Source organism: Procambarus clarkii, chromosome 8 (genome assembly GCF_040958095.1).
Source record: "Procambarus clarkii isolate CNS0578487 chromosome 8, FALCON_Pclarkii_2.0, whole genome shotgun sequence".
In the NCBI taxonomy this organism is placed as follows: Eukaryota; Metazoa; Arthropoda; class Malacostraca; order Decapoda; family Cambaridae; genus Procambarus; species Procambarus clarkii.
This window is the reverse complement of record NC_091157.1, coordinates 45,736,847-45,754,416: the sequence shown is the minus strand read 5'-3', so window position 1 is coordinate 45,754,416 and position 17,570 is coordinate 45,736,847. Positions and strand designations below refer to the sequence as shown.

General features: G+C 44.1%; 1 protein-coding gene across 3 annotated transcripts; it reads left to right on the top strand.

The window, feature by feature from the left end:
• Window positions 1–3,966: 3,966 nt before the first annotated feature.
• Window positions 3,967–16,962, top strand: LOC123759653 (uncharacterized). Of its 3 annotated transcripts, none has more exons than XM_045744855.2 (9): window positions 3,967–4,076; window positions 8,016–8,128; window positions 8,618–8,899; window positions 9,074–9,820; window positions 11,904–12,017; window positions 13,360–13,495; window positions 13,622–13,853; window positions 14,007–15,000; window positions 16,338–16,476. In XM_045744855.2, exons 2-8 carry the CDS (start codon window positions 8,024–8,026, stop codon window positions 14,980–14,982), a joined length of 2,592 nt encoding a protein of 863 aa, XP_045600811.2. In that variant the 5' UTR covers window positions 3,967–4,076; window positions 8,016–8,023; the 3' UTR covers window positions 14,983–15,000; window positions 16,338–16,476. The 3 variants fall into 3 exon arrangements, with proteins under 3 accessions (XP_045600811.2, XP_069173971.1, XP_069173966.1); XM_069317870.1 differs by having other exon boundaries at window positions 3,976–4,074; window positions 8,621–8,899; window positions 14,007–14,918; window positions 16,338–16,962; XM_069317865.1 differs by having other exon boundaries at window positions 3,976–4,074; window positions 14,007–14,918; window positions 16,338–16,962.
• Window positions 16,963–17,570: the final 608 nt, after the last annotated feature.

Here is a 17,570-nt window from a genome sequence, read left to right as displayed (position 1 = left end):
GAAGACATAAGAGAGAGCGAGACTATGAACACCCTCCCAAATGTCACGGACGAACCCCCTGCCACTGACCTCAGAGGGCGATAACATCTCCTTCTCCCTCAAAACATTTCAGGAACCCATTATGACATCATCAAAACGAATAATAAACGCCCCCCCCCCTTACACAAACACTCAAGAATCTCCACCAGCCTCATGCAGCCTGCGTCACTATCTATTACCAGGGGGGTAATAGATGCCATTTAAACTACTCATTAAGTATCTGGAGCACATCTATCACAGCGGTGTGATGACGGAGTGTGTGGGGGAGTGTGTGGGGGAGAGTGTGGGGGAGAGTGTGGGGGAGTGTGTGGGGGAGAGTGTGGGGAGAGTGTGGGGGGAGAGTGTGGGGGGAGAGTGTGGGGGAGAGTGTGGGGGAGTGTGTGGGGGAGTGTGTGGGGGAGTGTGTGGGGGAGTGTGTGGGGGAGTGTGTGGGGGAAGGGTGTCTGGGTGCCTGGCATCGTTGTGGCACTGCTCAGCTGTAGTCACTGTGAAACAGCTGACGCTACAACAACACAGTGACGTCACGGCGGGACATTTGTGGTTAGGTTCGGTGTAGCGGTGCTTACCTAAAGGTACTTACCTAGCGATGCTTGCCTAACGGTACTTACCTAGCGGTACTTGCCTAATACCACCAGGGGACATATACTATATTTTTACTAGACATCCAGAGCAATGTATAATACATATATAGTAATACCATACACCCTCTAGTTTCACTGTTAGGTAAGCACTATTAGCTAGGTTGTACCTGGTACACTTTATTTGTCAACGTTCTTGGGGGCAGATTCACGAAGCAGTTGCGCAAGTACTTACGAACGTGTACATCTTTACTAAATCTTTGATGCCTTTGGTTACATTTATTAAACAGTTTACAAGCATGAAAACTTGCCAATCAACTGTTGTTATTGTTATAAACAGCCTCCTGGTGCTTCGGAGCTCATTAACTGTTTAATAATTGTAAACAAAGCCGCCAAAGATTGAGAAAAGATGTACACGTTCGTAAGTGCTTGCGTAACTGCTTCGGGAATCTGGCCCCTGACTATTCTGACGTTCGCATTCTTTGTCGTTCGTATTCTTTGTCATTCGTATTCTTTGTCGTTCGCATTCTTTGTCGTTCGCATTCTTTGTCGTTCGTATTCTTTGTCGTTCGTATTCTTTGTCGTTCGTATTCTTTGTCGTTCGCATTCTTTGTCGTTCGCATTCTTTGTCGTTCGCATTCTTTGTCGTTCGCATTCTTTGTCGTTCGTATTCTTTGTCGTTCGTATTCTTTGTCGTTCGTATTCTTTGTCGTTCGTATTCTTTGTCGTTCGCATTCTTTGTCGTTCGTATTCTTTGTCGTTCGTATTCTTTGTCGTTCGTATTCGTTGTCGTATCTGGCCTTTAAAGTTATGGATGGAGGTGCTAGTATCTTTTAGATACTATATTCATAAGGGAAACATTGCATCATTATTAGTTAATACAGCTGTAGGCGGAATTTTGTTGTATAATATGACTTCATACGTTGTAAAGCGCAAAAGTTGCAGCGTATTGTAGCTTTCAACAGCCGCGTTATGTGACTTCAACTGAATAGATGTCTCTTGTTCCTATTTATATACAAATTATGAACCTCGTATGTCATGTCATTTACAAAGTAGGTTGTTCCTCCCCTGCTTGTGACATTTAAGTTCATTTTACCCGAATTTACCTGATGGGGAACGATATATCTAGTGGCCTCGACTGGGACGCGAAATTGCCGCGACTTGTCCAAAAAGTCTTTTTTTTCCCCTTTGTTTACTGTTCAGCTGTTATATGATAAACTAACTTTGTTGTGATAAAAGCAGAAGAGGACAACACAACAGTCACATATTGAGGCTCGCAATTTAGTGCTTAACACTTTTGTTCCTTTGTTATGAGGTCAAATTGCCTCGTGTCGCCAAGTGAGTAGTTCGCCCGCGGTGTTGTCACATCAACTGAGCTTCTCCATCATATAAGTCTAACCTAAAGTCGCCATCAAGTTATTGGGAGCTGTTATGCAGCTGTTAATCTCTATCATTGGCAATGCATCTTCAGTTTTCATTCTTTGGAGTATTTGTTATAGTTTCTCCTTCCTATCGCCTTCCACTCTCTCTCTCTCTCTCTCTCTCTCTCTCTCTCTCTCTCTCTCTCTCTCTCTCTCTCTCTCTCTCTCTCTCTCTCTCTCTCTCTCTCTCTCTCTCTCAGTGTGGCGTGCTCCATGCTGTCATCTCTGAGAACAAGCTCCACTAGAAAGTAAAGCTGGAAGACTATAAAGGCATGGGAGTAAAGTGAACTATTTTATTGAATTTGTTTATATATATTCTACAGTCTCTACCTATCCTATGGGTGTTAGTGGACGTATAGTACCTTTTCCATGAAGGGTAGTGGAGGTTATACAGGCACGTAATGGACTGAGGAACTGAAGCGAACTAAATCCAGAAACATTATACAAAAATAACTTTTGCAATCAAATGTCTCAGGTAAATAAATAAAATAAAAACCTGAGAAGTTGGCTATATGGCTGACGTACGTGGTCCCAGGTGAGGCGTTCATAGGGTGTTGTTGAACAGGTAATCTTGCTTCATGAACAAACAGGTACGCGCATTTATAATTGGTTTCAAAGTTGCGTCACAATAGTTTGCTTTAGATCTCGATTGTGTACGTCGTAAAGCATGTATAGTATTTCTATTGCGAGATATATAATGAAAAAAACTTAATTAGCTTAATTTATTTATCTTCTATTAATGATACGTATACACAACGGACACATATAGGAACCATATATATATATATATTATATATATATATATATATATATATATATATATATATATATATATATATATATATATATATATATATATATATATAAAGGAACAATACTGTTCATTTCTATGGCATAAACGACCACGTAAATCTTGTGTGAGTACAATAGGGGTAAATTTTATTTTATTTAAATGGAGAAAGCGCCAAGCCATTACGACTATATAGCACTGGGAAGGGGTCAGGATAAGGATTTGGGATTGGACCAGGGGAAGGAATGGTGCCCCAACCACTTGGACGGTCGGAGATTGAACGCCGACCTGCATGGTCAATAGGGTCAATAGGGGTCAAGCTCTAGCTCTGCAGCTCTGAGAGCTCTGCAGCGCTCTGAATTTTAACATAGGTGCTGCCGAAGCGAGGAGGGAAAAGAAGAAAGAATAAAGAAGAATGTGGGGGTAACTGATAAGAAATAGTTGATGACACTGGAGTCCTGAGGATGGGAGGGGGGAGCAGAGGATAGGAGGGGGTGCTGGGATAGGTTACGTCACCCTCTCAATTCTGGGAAAGTGGATGTGCAGATACCAAAGGGACAAGGATGAGTGAGAATGCCAAGAGTGGGCATGTTGAGGGCAGCATAGTGGCAGACAGCCACCGCTGGTATTCAGTAGGACATGCCCCGCCGTAATTACTAGAAGCAAACACGCTCAGTAGGAACAAATCCACAAGGGCCGTGACGAGGATTCGAACCTGCGTCCGGGAGCATCCCAGACACTGCCTTAATCGACTGAGCTACGACAGGGCATTGTGGACAAACCCTTGTGGATTTGTTCATTTGATGCATCACGTTATTGTGATCTCCGTGTGTGACGCTCAGTAGGGTTTACGGGCTCACCATAGCCCGTGCTACATGGACACTTCGTCCTGAGTAGCTAAATCTGAAAACAACAACAGCTCAGTAGGGCAGAGTGTGCTAAACAAGAACTGGGGCCGAGTACCGTCGTATTACGAAAGAAATGGCAAGAGAGTTTCAATGCCGGAAGGGGGGTTGGAATAGGAAATAAAGGCACAGGGAAAGAGAAAGGGGGGCTAAGAGGGGTGCGCAAAGCGCATGGCACAGGGGAAACGTGACGTCATGCGCAGTGCGGGGGCTCCAAGCATGCGTCAACGCCTCTTCTTGCTCTCTCAACACAACGGTGCAGACGCCCGCTGAAGGAGGAACACCTCCCGGCCGCTCCTGCACCCTCTCTCTCTCTCTCTTGACTCGCATAGAAAATATACGTGTGTGTATACCAGTGTCCTGTGCAGTGTATTAATATTGTATATAGAAAATAAACTTGGACAGAGAATGTGTTTTGTGTGAATGTGGGAAAAATTGACGTGTGATCAATTCAATTACAACTAATAATTAAAACTCGAGGAATGTCTTGCCGCTGTGTTTTGAGTTATTAAATACGTAAAATATTGTGTAGTGATGATTTCGTTCAGCCGTAATGAATTATATTACGTACTCGGGCAAAAATAATGCTCCGAGTTTAATACATTTGTCCCAGTTACAGCGAATTTCATCAACAAATCAGAGACGATTATTACAAGAGTTAGCGTTGAGTGCCCTAGCTAACTGGCGAATCCTAAACTCAGAAAGATTGATGTATTAAAAATGTCGAATAATTTGCATTAATCTTTGTGCTTTGGCCAATCTACACTTTATTAATCACGTTAATATTGACTTCAAGATGATGTTTTCCAATGATTTTCTGTCCTATTCTTATTGAATATCCAGAAAATAGTTCAAATTGTTGGAATATCCGCGAAGTTTGGACCAAATTGTGACCCACGAAATATTCTGAGGTTATTTACACCGTGCTTGGTCAAATACTCGTGGTCAAATGAGGGGCCTGACAGCTGAGTGGACAGCGCTCGGGATACGTAGTCCTAAGGTTCCGGGTTCGATCCCCGGTGGAGGCGGAAACAAATGGGCAGAGTTTCTTTCGCCCCTGATGCTCCTGTACACCTAGCAGTAAATAGGTACCTGGGAATTAGACAGCTGCTACGGGCTGCTTCCTGGGGATGTGTAACAAACAGGAGGCCTGGTCGAGGACCGGGCCCCGGGGACGATAAGCCCCGAAATTATCTCAAGATAACCTCAAGATGCTACGAAAGAGAGGTAATGTAAGGCTTGAGCTCCTGGGCCCGGATTTACCGGTAACTATATATGTGTTTAACATATTCTTCTTTGCCTTAATGTGCAATATTGCTCTTTGTTTTTTTTGGGTTGTAATTTATTTCATATGAAACCGATATTTATTGAATTGGAAAAGAGCTGTTGATGCCTCTAGTGGTAGTTTCAACACTAATAGTAGTAGTGATGGCAAAATAATAACGGTAGTTAGGGTAATCTCAGTAACTATCTTGAAGTTATCTTGAGATGATTTCGAGGCTTAGAACTTAGAACTTTTCGAGGATTTCGAACTACAGAAAAATAGTAACATAGAAAAGAAAGCTGTAATGAAAGTCGTATTAAGAATACTAGTAGTAACAATGATACCATTGAGCAAATCCGTAGGAGCTGTGATGTAGGCTCGAACCTGTGCACTGGGTGTTCCCAGCCACACACGCCCTAGCCGACTAAGCCACGACATGGTCAAAAAAAAGAACAAAGTCAAAAATCCTTTTAACGTAATTAAAAATATACAGTCATTAATATTTGTATTGATTAATTTTTAGTAGCAATATAGACTTAGCAACAAAAGGAACAGGAGTGGAAGGGTTCGTTTGTAGGAACGACGTGGTTAAGGGTTATATTTAGCGAGAGGTATACCCTCCCCCCCTCCAACTTGTAGGTGTATACTGAGTTTACATTAGATCTGGAATATATCTTGAGGTAAGGCATACTTCCTGTTGGTTGGTATACTCTTCTTGAGTGACCTTAATAATTCTCCAGCGGTTGGTTAAGTCCAACAGAGCTTATAAGGACTATCAACCTCTCAAGGTTAAGGTTAAGAGGTTGTGGGAGTAGCAACAGGTTTGGGAGGAGCCACAGGTGTGGGAGGAGCCACAGGTGTGGGAGTAGCAACAGGTGTGGAAGGACCAACAGGTGTGGGAGGAGCCACAGGTGTGGGAGTAGCCACAGGTGTGGGAGGAGCCACAGGTGTGGGAGTAGCAACAGCTGTGAAAGTAGCAACAGCTGTGGGAGGACCAACAGGTGTGGGAGGAGCCACAGGTGTGGAAGTAGCAACAGCTGTGGGAGGAGCAACAGCTGTGAAAGTAGCAACAGCTGTGGGAGCAGCAGATGGGGGAGGGGCTGGAGGTGGAGAGACATATGCTGAGAAAGGGGGAGTAGGCAAGGAGTTGGGGAGGGAGGGAGGGAGGGAGGGGGACATGTCCTGGGGTAAGAAGGAGCAAGGAGGTAGGGAGGGGGGGCGAGGCATGTCCTGAGTAAGTGGAATGGGAGGGGGCGAGGCATGTCCTGAGGGAAGGGGGAGGGGGGTTGGCGTGTTGACATCAACTTGACCCCAGACTCATTAATGGATTTAAGTCCGACATTTAATAGTTAGGATCCGGTGAGGGGGGGGGTCTCTAAGCAGCGTTCTCCCCCCCCCCCTCACCCCATCACCCCCAATGGGGTCAGGCCGTCCTCAGCTGCCATTTGACACCTTTGACTTCTTTCTCGTTCCCGGCAGGTGGCCCCTGTGTGACGTTGGATGAATAGTTTACTGTGGGGTGGTATCAGATGCACTCCTTATGGTTCGACTCTTCATCGCCATTGCTACTATCCCCAATTACTATTTTCAACATTTATGTCATTGCAACACCATCAACTACCAATATCAGTATCATGATTGCTGTTATTAAATTGTCATTACAATCACCACTATTGCAAGCAGATTTGAATTGATTCAGTACTATTGCAAGCAGAATTGATTTGATTATTGCAAGCATCACTTTTTAGCATTTATAGAAGAGTAATGGGTGAGGTGCGCGTCACTCGGTCAGGTTAAACACCGTTGGGTCTGCCCAGTAACTAGGTGGGTGGGGGTGCCTACAGCTAGTCGGGGCAAGACAAGGCTCCTATCCTCGACAATGATATACCTGTATACCAGTAGTTCACAAGGCCTAAATTACCACTGAATGACAAGGTCCCTTTTATGAATAACTTTTTTTTGAGTCGAATGCAATATTTGGAGCAGTCGCAGAAACACATTATAGATATTACGTAAACTTACCAAAGTCTTAGTAAGACTTATGTAAATCTTCAGTAACTTAGCAGTAAGTCTTATGTAAGAGATTACTGAAGTCTAGATACCAACATATATATATTTTTTTAATTTGATAAGAAGTAGTCTTGTACCTTGCATGTAACCAATGTTGTAACCCTTTTTGTGTAATGAAATTTTAAATAAAGTTAGATATATACACACACACACTAAAAGAATAGGGGTAGTATGAGAAGAAAATATCAAAGTGTTCAGTGAGGATCCACAAGGTCTTCCCTGAGTACTCTTTATTTTCTTCTCCGAGGCTATGGGTCCCTACACTTGCACCTGAGGTGGTACCCCTTCTAGGTATAAATATATATATATATATATATATATATATATATATATATATATATATATATATATATATATATATATATATATATATACATATATATTAGAATACTCACAATTACTTCAAGACGATCTAGATAAGCTTTTGAAATTGGATGAATGATTGGCAGATGGAATTAAATTAAGAAAGTTGTAAGGTTCTGAGGTTAGGTAACGATGATAGTTGCCAGATATCAGCTGGATATTATTGATATTGCAAAGTCTGAATGCAAAAATGATCTGAGGGTCGTGATCAGTAGGAATTTAAAGTCATAAAAATCGAGAATCTTGAGACTTTAGCAATAAAACAATGTTATTCTTTAAGACATATTTGTTAGTCCTTATGGCGAGGGAGGGAATTATCAAAGGGAAAGCGCCAAACCATTACGACTGTATAGCACTTGGAAGGGGACAGGATAATGATTTGGGATGGAAGGGGAGGGGGGGGGAAGGAATGGTGCCCAACCACTTGGACGGTCGGGGATTGAACGTCGACCTGCATGAAGCGAGCCCGTCACTCTACCGTCCAGTCCAAGTGGGTGGTTATCGTCATCACCAGCATGACCAATGATCACATTAACTTGATTCTACTGAATTCTTATGTTGTCTTAACAATATGTCTCTCCCAAGGAATAAGTATGAGGCTAGAGGTTCTACACATGTGGGCGGTTGTGGTGGCCAGTGTGTCGGGCGTGGGCGTGGGCCAGAGGTACAAGCACAGACAGGAGGTAACAGAGCAAGAGGTAAATACCTAATCCCTAAATCTACTTCCAAATATTGACGTTATAATAACTCACACTTTTATTGAACTCTAATCTGTAAAGTGCGCTTTATTGATGTAAGTGAAGCCTGATACACAGATACCCGAAGTGGTGCTTCACTCTCGGCCTGATTATTGACACCAGACATGGTTTGACCAGCCTGATACCAGATCAGTGATATCAGGCTGTCATATTACAGATATGACTGATACACTAGTCATATTCTTAAATCATTAACACCTGACACACGTCTATAGCTAAACTGTTACGTTGACCAATCCACACACACTAGAAAATGAAGGGACGACGACGTTTCGGTCCGTCCTGGACCATTCTCAAGTCGATTGAGAATAGTCCAGGACGGACCAAAACGTCGTCGTCCCTTCATTTTCTAGTGTGTGGATTGGTCAACATACTTCAGCCACGTTATTGCGACTCATCGCCTGTAAACTGTTCCGTGCCTCTCTTCAGCAGGCAATATACGACCGTCCAGACATCTGTTGTGGGAGCGTCATGCCAAACGCTCAAAAGACCTCGGCTCCCGCTGTCCGCAGTCCGGTTTTTGGAGTTCTTCCGGAAGCCGAGACCTTCGAAGTAAGGCAGGTCAGCGACTTCGGGAAGAAGAGAAATAGAGACCATCCTCACTGGATAGTGACGGATGGTTGGAGCGGGAGCTCTCAGGGAGAAATGAAGCGCTTCACTCCGAAAATGAACCATGACTCACATTCTCCCAACGACGTGACTCGTGTGAAGGTGAGTGAGGGGGTGGCGGTGAGTGAGGGGCGGAGATGAGTAAGTGAGAAATGTCCATTGTTGACCAATTATATCATTAGATTTATAATAACATGGAATATATAATTCTATTTAAGATGAACCACCATAAAAATCCATCACATATTCACTAATACTTCTCTGTTGATCTCCCAGGAAACCACAAGCATCCCCGCCTCCCACCAACGACCATCAGGAATGGCTGGAGACCGCGCTGTGACCAGGCACCGATTCAGGGGAAGTACCCCAGTGCCCAGGTATACCTCAACAGATTCCCACACGCCAAGGTCTGTGGTAAACTCCGAGAGAGGCGCTGGCACACGTACCTATCGCGGTGGAAGTCAACTTCGTTCAGGGGGGGCTCGCCCCTTCCCCCAAGACTCACAGACCACAGGTAACTACGACAGAGAAAGGTCGGAATCTACATCTACAGGGAAGAGACATCGCCACAGTTCGCCTGAGGTATCAAGAAGAGCCTCTCCCGGAACAGACAGGGACAGTGTCCGGAGCGCTCGACGAAACCATCCCACAAGAAAATTGTACAGAGTAGACTTCGAAGACTCGCCCGAGATATCCACACTCTTTCCCGCAGTTCACCACGGAAAAGTAAGCTATCCCAAGCAGGGAGGTTCGACACGGTCCAGAAGTTATCTTGCGGATTCTCCAGCGTCTCTGCCCACTAGTGAAGATCATCGGAGGCTTGAAATTGGAGACGAAAGCAGCTTTAGAGATGCTCTGCCTTTAGACAACTCCTTGAAAGTTCCTGAATATACGAGTAATGATGAGGAGAGAAACCAAGAGCATGCAAGCCTCGAGAAGGAGGAGTCAGGCCAACCTGCCAGCTCCACGTATACGTCTCAAGGCAAACGCACTTCAAGAATCGACACACCTGAGGATGACAGGGTAAGTGTCTTAGCAGCGTGACGGTACAGTACGGTACTGTACCATCATGAATCTTGCTAGACAGCAACTTGTGAGGGTTATCAGTGTTGTCTGACAGTAATCATTGTATGACAGTGACCAGTGTGGGACTAGTTAGACAGTGACAAGCGTAAGGCTGAACACCGTCAGCTCAAGTCACAATCGACTTGGAGAATGGTCCAGGGCGGACCGAAACGTCGTTGTCGTCCCTTCACCTTCTAGTGTGTGGTCTGGTCAACATACTTCAGCCACGTTATTGTGACTCCTCGCTTGCACCGTCAGCTTTGTTAGTGACCAGTGTCTTGCAAGACTGGCCAGTGTACTGGGTGTTGAGAAGGGTGTGTTTCCTGTTTTCCCTTTACATGGAACAGGATTCACCGAGGTCCTCACTAGGCCAGCTATTCACCTGCCCCAGAATGCATCCCACAATAGCTGCCTAACTACCGCGAACCTATTTATTGCGAGGTAAACAGAGGCATCAGGTGAGAGGAAACTGTCCCCAAACGTTTCTGTATTGCAGCGGGAATTGAACTCGGGACCTTTCGGTATGTAGCTGCTCTTTGCAGTTTTGAGCAAGATTTTCCTTATTTTTATTAATAACAAATTTTAGAAAGCTGAAACTACTATACAACTTGCTCAATTATTATTATTAATTATCGTTATTAATGAAGAGAGCAGCATTACTATAATCACTATGGCTTTGTTAATACGTTGTGTAGTGAGAGATCCTCTTTCTATTGACACTGGCTCTTTGCTGGAGATTTATTTACATTGATGACGTCACAAGCGGTGAGGGACCCGGTGTATATAATAAACGAAGTCATAGTATTACCCGGGAAAGTTTGTTGTCAGTGATGACGTCACAAGAGGAGGGTTTACGACTGGTGAGCTTAAACAAGTAATTATACGCCCTCTTCGTCAACAAGCCAACGTAAAATAGGCTGAACTGCGAAAATTTCCCTGGCTATTAGAGTCTGTCGCGGCACCTGCAACAATATTGCGTTGGGGTTACTTGCTGAACACGATGCTCAGCTGTCAGAGCGTATAAATAACTTCAACTGACCTCATAAACACGATATAAAAACAAAATAGCGAATATGACCCCCCCAAAGCCTCAAATGCCAATGGATTAGAGACCACAAAACCCCCCACAAAGGTATCTAGAACAACTATATCGAGATCGCTTCTTGGGGGATAGGCTTGTGGAGCGGGGGGGGGGGATAGGCTTGTGGAGCGGGGGGGGGGGGGAGGGGTTAGGCTTGTGGAGCGAGCTGCACGTATCATCAGTATATTATCAGTGAGAGCCAGGCGAGAGGCCTCGATCCTCACTGGCAGATCAGGTTTGCGGTCGTGTTGGTTCCTTTTGCGTTTGTACAAGATTATAACTGCAGTATGCGACCGAGTATTAATATTGGCTTAAGATTAAATTATTTTATTCATTCTTTGAACATGTCAACCACGGGTTGGGTAATTATATTATTACCCAACCGTGTTAGTTATTAGTTATTCTATTATCATCTGTTATGAAAAATCATCCTTTCAATAAAGGAACAGCAATACTGGATAAATCTTTAGCCTTATGATAGAACTGGATAGGTCTTTAGCATGGACCATGCGTGGTCAGTGTTCGATTCCCGGTGGTCCAAGAGATTGAGCACCTCAGTTCCGTCCTCTTGAGTCCAGCGCCTTGTTCCAATATCCCTTCCAAGTGACATACACCTGAGCGTTTGCTGGATAGAATTTTAGCTTGGGAATAGAACTAAATAGGTCTTGAGCTTGATACTAGAAATGGATAGGTATTTAGCTCGAGGAAAAAACTAAAATAGGCCTTTTAGATTATGGAAAATGAACCAAATAGATCTATAAAGTGAGGTACAACCAGAATCAATCTTCAACTTGGAAAAAAAGAGAATAGGTATTTAGTTTGAGAAAAAATAGGTCTTTAGCTTGATGGTAAAACCTTTTCTGTTAGACCTTTTGAAAGGTGTTTATAGCTTGGTTTACAACGTGCTGCCCGTGCGAGTCACTGCCCTTTGTGGGGTACTAACGCTACTGCCTTGAACAGGAGACCCGGATGGACATCCCCGAGCTCTGCTGCGGGAGTAAGGTGCCCCTCGACCTCGACAATGCCCTCTCCACAGGCGGCCTCAGCAGAGTGGCCTCCGCTGGCTCCATCAAGGTAAGTGGTGGAACCAAATGGCTTTTACATCAAGAGTGTCAGGTGCTGGTGATAGGGAGTGCCAAGGGGCTTGTAAGTGCTAAGAGGATTGTTAGTGAGAGTACCAAGAGTAAGTGCCTAGGGTTTGTTACAGGGTGTGTTGGGAGTGGCAAGAAGTCAGTGGAAGTGCCAAATATGTGTTGAAAGTGTGTGTGTGTGTGGGTAGACAGGCCCAGGTCTTGTGAGAGTGACTATTAAAGTGCTTGAAGAAAAAGTGACAAGGAATTGGGCCAAAAACGACAAAATATTTTACGAAAGTACGCACATTGACATATTATTATTATTATTATTAACTGCAGCAATAATGAAAATAATACAGAAGAAACTCGCACTAACGTCATGTATCGACAAGAAAATCAGTTGGAGCATTGCAGAGGATTCGAACCATCGACTTGTACATTCCCAGGCCGCGCACTTTACCCCTGGATCACGACATGGTAAAAGTTATACAACCAGGGATTCCACTGAATCCACAGGGCGTCTGAAAGCCCCTATTAAAGCCAGTCCGGATGTTACGTATATTCCCCCCATGAACTCTGGTATTGAATCAACATGCTTGGGAGTACTCTCGGTCAAGCGTTCGAACCCCCGCATAGCTCAGATTGATGTGTTACATCAATTACAATAATACTAATGACGGATGTTATAACAATATTAAGATTCATCTATTCATTCTGCTTCTATGGACAATATTTACTTCTACAAGACTCGTAAGGAGACTGCAAATATTTTTTATATACATGACACATCATTCTAAAGTGACATTATTCTTAGGTTTGGTGACGGGGTTAAGAACTATCATCCTCGGGAGGGTTATTAAGGCCAACACACTAGCTAACTGACCAACCAGCAAGTATACTTTGGTCCTGTTCATAGCCCAGGACTGAAGTAAACTCTTTGTGAATACTCACCTAGAAGTAGAGTACAATAGTCGGTTCTTATTACTCATTTCTATGGATATGGATATTATGTGATTAATATCGCTCTGTGGTAGAGTCAAAATTATGAAAGTAGTGTTAAATGATCAATGTGGGGAATTATTCTTACTTTTAGTATATAAGATTGTCCTTTTACTGATAATTTATTGATTCGTTATATAGTGATTGTGTAATGCAAGCTCTTCTTCCTGGTGTGTGTGTGTGTGTGTGTGTGTGTGTGTGTGTGTGTGTGTGTGTGTGTGTATGTGTGTGTGTGTATGTGTGTGTGTGTGTGTGTGTGTGTGTGTGTGTGTGTGTGTGTGTGTGTGTGTGTGTGTGTGTGTGTGTGTGTGTGTGTGTATGTGTATGTGGGTGTGTGTGTGTAGGTGATTGAGGTGCCAGCTGTGGACACGGACAACTACCCGCCCGTGGACGTGAGAGACCTGAAGGTCGTGCCTCTCGACACCCACAGCGTCACCCTCACCTGGACGACCCCCGGCGACGACCTCGACTACGGCACAGGTGAGAGTATCTGCCTTCTCCACCGTCGAGACATAAACAATGTCTCTAAATGCAAAACATTTCCCAAAAACAAGAATTATTCAGTCATTATTTGTCCATTTGCTCTCATTTTATAACGTTGTTCAGCCTCCAGCTACGTCATCCGGCTCACTGACCGGATAAATGACCTGCAAGAGTCGCAGTTCGACAGAGCACCCGAAAGAACTCTTCTGCGAGCGTCGGAGATCCTGGTGGCCGCTGGAGCGTACCAGGTAGCAGGGACGGCAGTGAGGGTGACCATCCCCCTGCAGGAGCCGCTGCAGGAGGGCAATGTTTACTACGTGGCCCTAAAAGCTTACGACAATCATGGAAATGCCAGGTAAAAACACCTACTCTTGTATTTTATATGATTGATCCCTTTAGCGGCAGTGTTTTCCCAACTTACCCGTGCATATTCTCGACATATTAGCAGCTAAAAGCATAACATACATTGCTAGAAGTGATAAGATCAGTTTTTTATATCCATCAACAGCCCTGTGTCTAACCTAGCGAGGTTCTCCATTCCTCTTCCCGCCCTCGGAGAGACGACCATTGGAAGAAGTGAGACCACGGTGGAGGACGACTTCGCCGGTCCGGAAGCTGCGTCAGGTCATCGGATCCTGGCAGGCGTCGCTCTGGAGTCTCTCACTCCAACGTCCTCGGCTCTCGACGTCAACGGTGGCATGGTATTGCCAGACAGAGATAGTTGGTCGGGGCTCGCTGAACGTAAACTGAATGTGTTGGAGCCTGTCGAGCCTGGTCTGAGTGTCACTGAGCCTGGTCTTAGTCTCACCGAGCCTGGTTTGAGAGTCTCAGAGCCTACCGAACCTGGTTTGAGAGTCTCAGAGCCTACCGAATCTGGTTTGAGGGTCTCAGAGCCTACCGAACCTGGTTTGAGAGTCTCAGAGCCTACCGAGCCTGGTTTGAGAGTCTCAGAGCCTACCGAGCCTGGTTTGAGGGTCTCAGAGCCTACCGAACCTGGTTTGAGAGTCTCAGAACCTACCGAACCTGGTTTGAGAGTCTCAGAGCCTACCGAACCTGGTTTGAGAGTCTCAGAGCCTACCGAACCTGGTTTGAGAGTCTCAGAGCCTACCGAACCTGGTTTGAGAGTCTCAGAGCCTACCGAACCTGGTTTGAGAGTCTCAGAGCCTACCGAGCCTGGTCTCACTTACACTAATCCTCAGATCAGTTCCCACTTAACTACAGACTTCAAGAGCGCTCGAACTCTCGGGGGTGGTTCTCCCGAAGTACACCAGACCCAAGAAAGAGGACGAGGTAAAAAGAATCGCAAGAATAAGAAGAACAAGAAGAAGAACGTGAAGAAGGACGGCAGGCAGAAGCAGAAAAAGCAAAGAAGAAATCAAAATGAAGAGGAGACAGCCGCCGGCCCCGTCGCTAGCAACACGTCAGTCCTGCGTGCTCTTGCTCGAGAACTGCTTCATGAAACCAACAGCTGGAGGAGACCATAAGACAGAAATATGCAGCTGGTAAAAAAAAAAGTCCTGTGACGGAAAATATACAGCTGGAATATTTCGTTGTCTTGGTGTAAAAAGTCTAGGATTTACATGATTCTGTTCACCATAAGAGCCACTTAAATATTCACTTATATGCTCCTGCTTTACCTCAACTGTCATATATATAAATATATATAGGCAATAATATTTTGAACACTTGCATGGCTCCCAGCCCATTAAACCACAGAATCATGACCATAGTCTTTACAAAATACTAACTTGCATATCTGCGTATACTGTATAGGCCAGTATTTAACATTTTACTCTTAGTTGCATGACGTTCTTTAATTCTGAACTTTTAAATGTCTAAAAATCATATATAGGAGAGCCTTTAAAGATACGCATATAACCACTATATCATGCTTCGAAGAAAACCTATCTGGGTGTTATTTTGAGTTAGGGGGGAAGAGGAAGGCTTCTAGAGGTCCCCTTGGCCTCGGGCGAGGCTGCTCTGACGGTCACCCATCCAGTTATTGGCTTAGACCAGACTTGTCGAGTGACAGGCAAGCACCATCCCTGTGTCATGCACAATTAATGTAACACTCTCTGACAGCCAACGGTATATACTATTCATAAAAGACGTAGAGCTTTAGATAATGAATATTGTGTCCACTATTCAGTCTGTCAAGCACCGTCGGATCTAATTATTAACTGGGTGGATGGCCACTTGGACGCAGCCTCTCCCTAATTGGCTAGTGGGATACCGACAAGTGTGTTTGTGTTTAAGCAAGTGTGTGTGTGTGATAGTATGTGCGTGTGTAAGCATGTGTGTGTGTGTGTGTGTGTGTGTGTGTGTGTGTGTGTGTGTGTGTGTGTGTGTGTGTGTGTGTGTGTGTGTGTGTGTGTGTGTGTGTGTGTGTGTGTATTAATGTGTGCGAGGAACAGTTAACAACAACAGAACTCTAACAGACAACAAAAGTCTCCCAGATGAGCGTGGTGTGAACTCTACCAGGCCTCAGTACGTAAACATTGACTGTAAAAGCCCATGCTGGTTATATTAATCTAGAGTTAACCAAAACCTGTGACTGCTTTTGTCAATAAAACACTGATTGACTTTGTGCTACAAGGTTAACTAGCAATTAGCCTTCATCTTCCAGCTGATTGTTTTGAATTCTGTATTTAACTTATTAAACATCATATATTTGGTCCTTATTTAGTTATTATTTTCTGTCTGCCTTTGTATCGCTGTTTCTTCGCCTATATCTCGCTCTATGTCTTTCTCTCTGTCTAAAACATTTAACTCTTCATCCAATAAAATCGTACACAAGACAGAAACTGACAAACCTTCGTTTCTTCCGTGGGTTGGACAGGAACCCTTACGAAGACAGCAAGTGCTTCCTGGAGGATATAGATGACCCCGGCCTGGTGAGCCTCTGTGACGCGCGCTACTCACTCTCCATCGTCATCGCCTACTTCCAGCAAAACCACGAGTACAAGCACTTGGACTACCTATCGGACGCTATGCATTCTCTGGAGCAGAAGACCCTACCGTTCTGGCAGAGGGAGCGACGCGCTAGAAGGCGACGACGCAGGAGGGGGTGGAGGAGCGGCCCCCGGGTCCCGGCTATTACAAGCCAACCGCTAAATTAAGCGTTCAAGGTGCTAGTTTAATGCTACTGTGACTGATGTTTATCATTAACATTTCCCCGAGTGTGTAGAATGACTTTACCGTGAGTGGTGCTAAATATCTTTCTCTCATCAATCCACTAAAATGTTTTTCACACACAGTCTCTAAATTATTGTTTAAGTATAAATATGAACAGTGTATTACGTCCAAAAACATGTATGATATTTTTGATAGCTTCTACTTTGAAGGGCAGACCGTAAATTAAATATCACCTAATTTATGTTCGGTTGCTAATATAATGCGCTCAAAGACACGCTACCAACTTTGTATTAACTGATAATGGGATTTGTAATAAATATTAAGAAACACTTGTGTACATCTCTTACCTTCGTTAACTGTTTTAATATCTAAATATAAAACAAGTTTTACCGTTAAGTTATAAGTTAGCTTATTTGTTTAAAATGGACACAGCTTTCCTCAGAAAGCGGGGGAATTTCTGGTAGGGAAAGAAGACATTCGTGCAGCGCTTTCTGCGGGCGCTGCACGGCGCGCAGTATGGGCTGCATATTTAAGGGAATGGAAGAGGAGTCCCGTCCCCCCCATTAAATCAATATTTAATCAATTAAATAGCTGCTCTGCAGAAAGGGCAACTCCTGGCAACACAAATCAAGGAATGATAGGTTCTTTAGTTACTTTTCCATTTTCTTAGTGTGCCATTTGATATAATTTGACAAGCCACCACCTTCCTGTCCTTGATAAGGTCATTAGTGTTAGTGGCCTCAAGTAAATTCAGGTAAATAATTCAATAATAAGAAAAGATATATTTTTGGGGTCCAACTGTCCATTTTTATACATATGATTTTAAATAGTTGCTGTGAGTACTTTCATTACTGGAGGATGGACTAGTATACAAAGATTTCTTTTTAAATGTTGTTGTTGACAGCGACGGCTAGTTTCTTGTGCACCCATACTCATC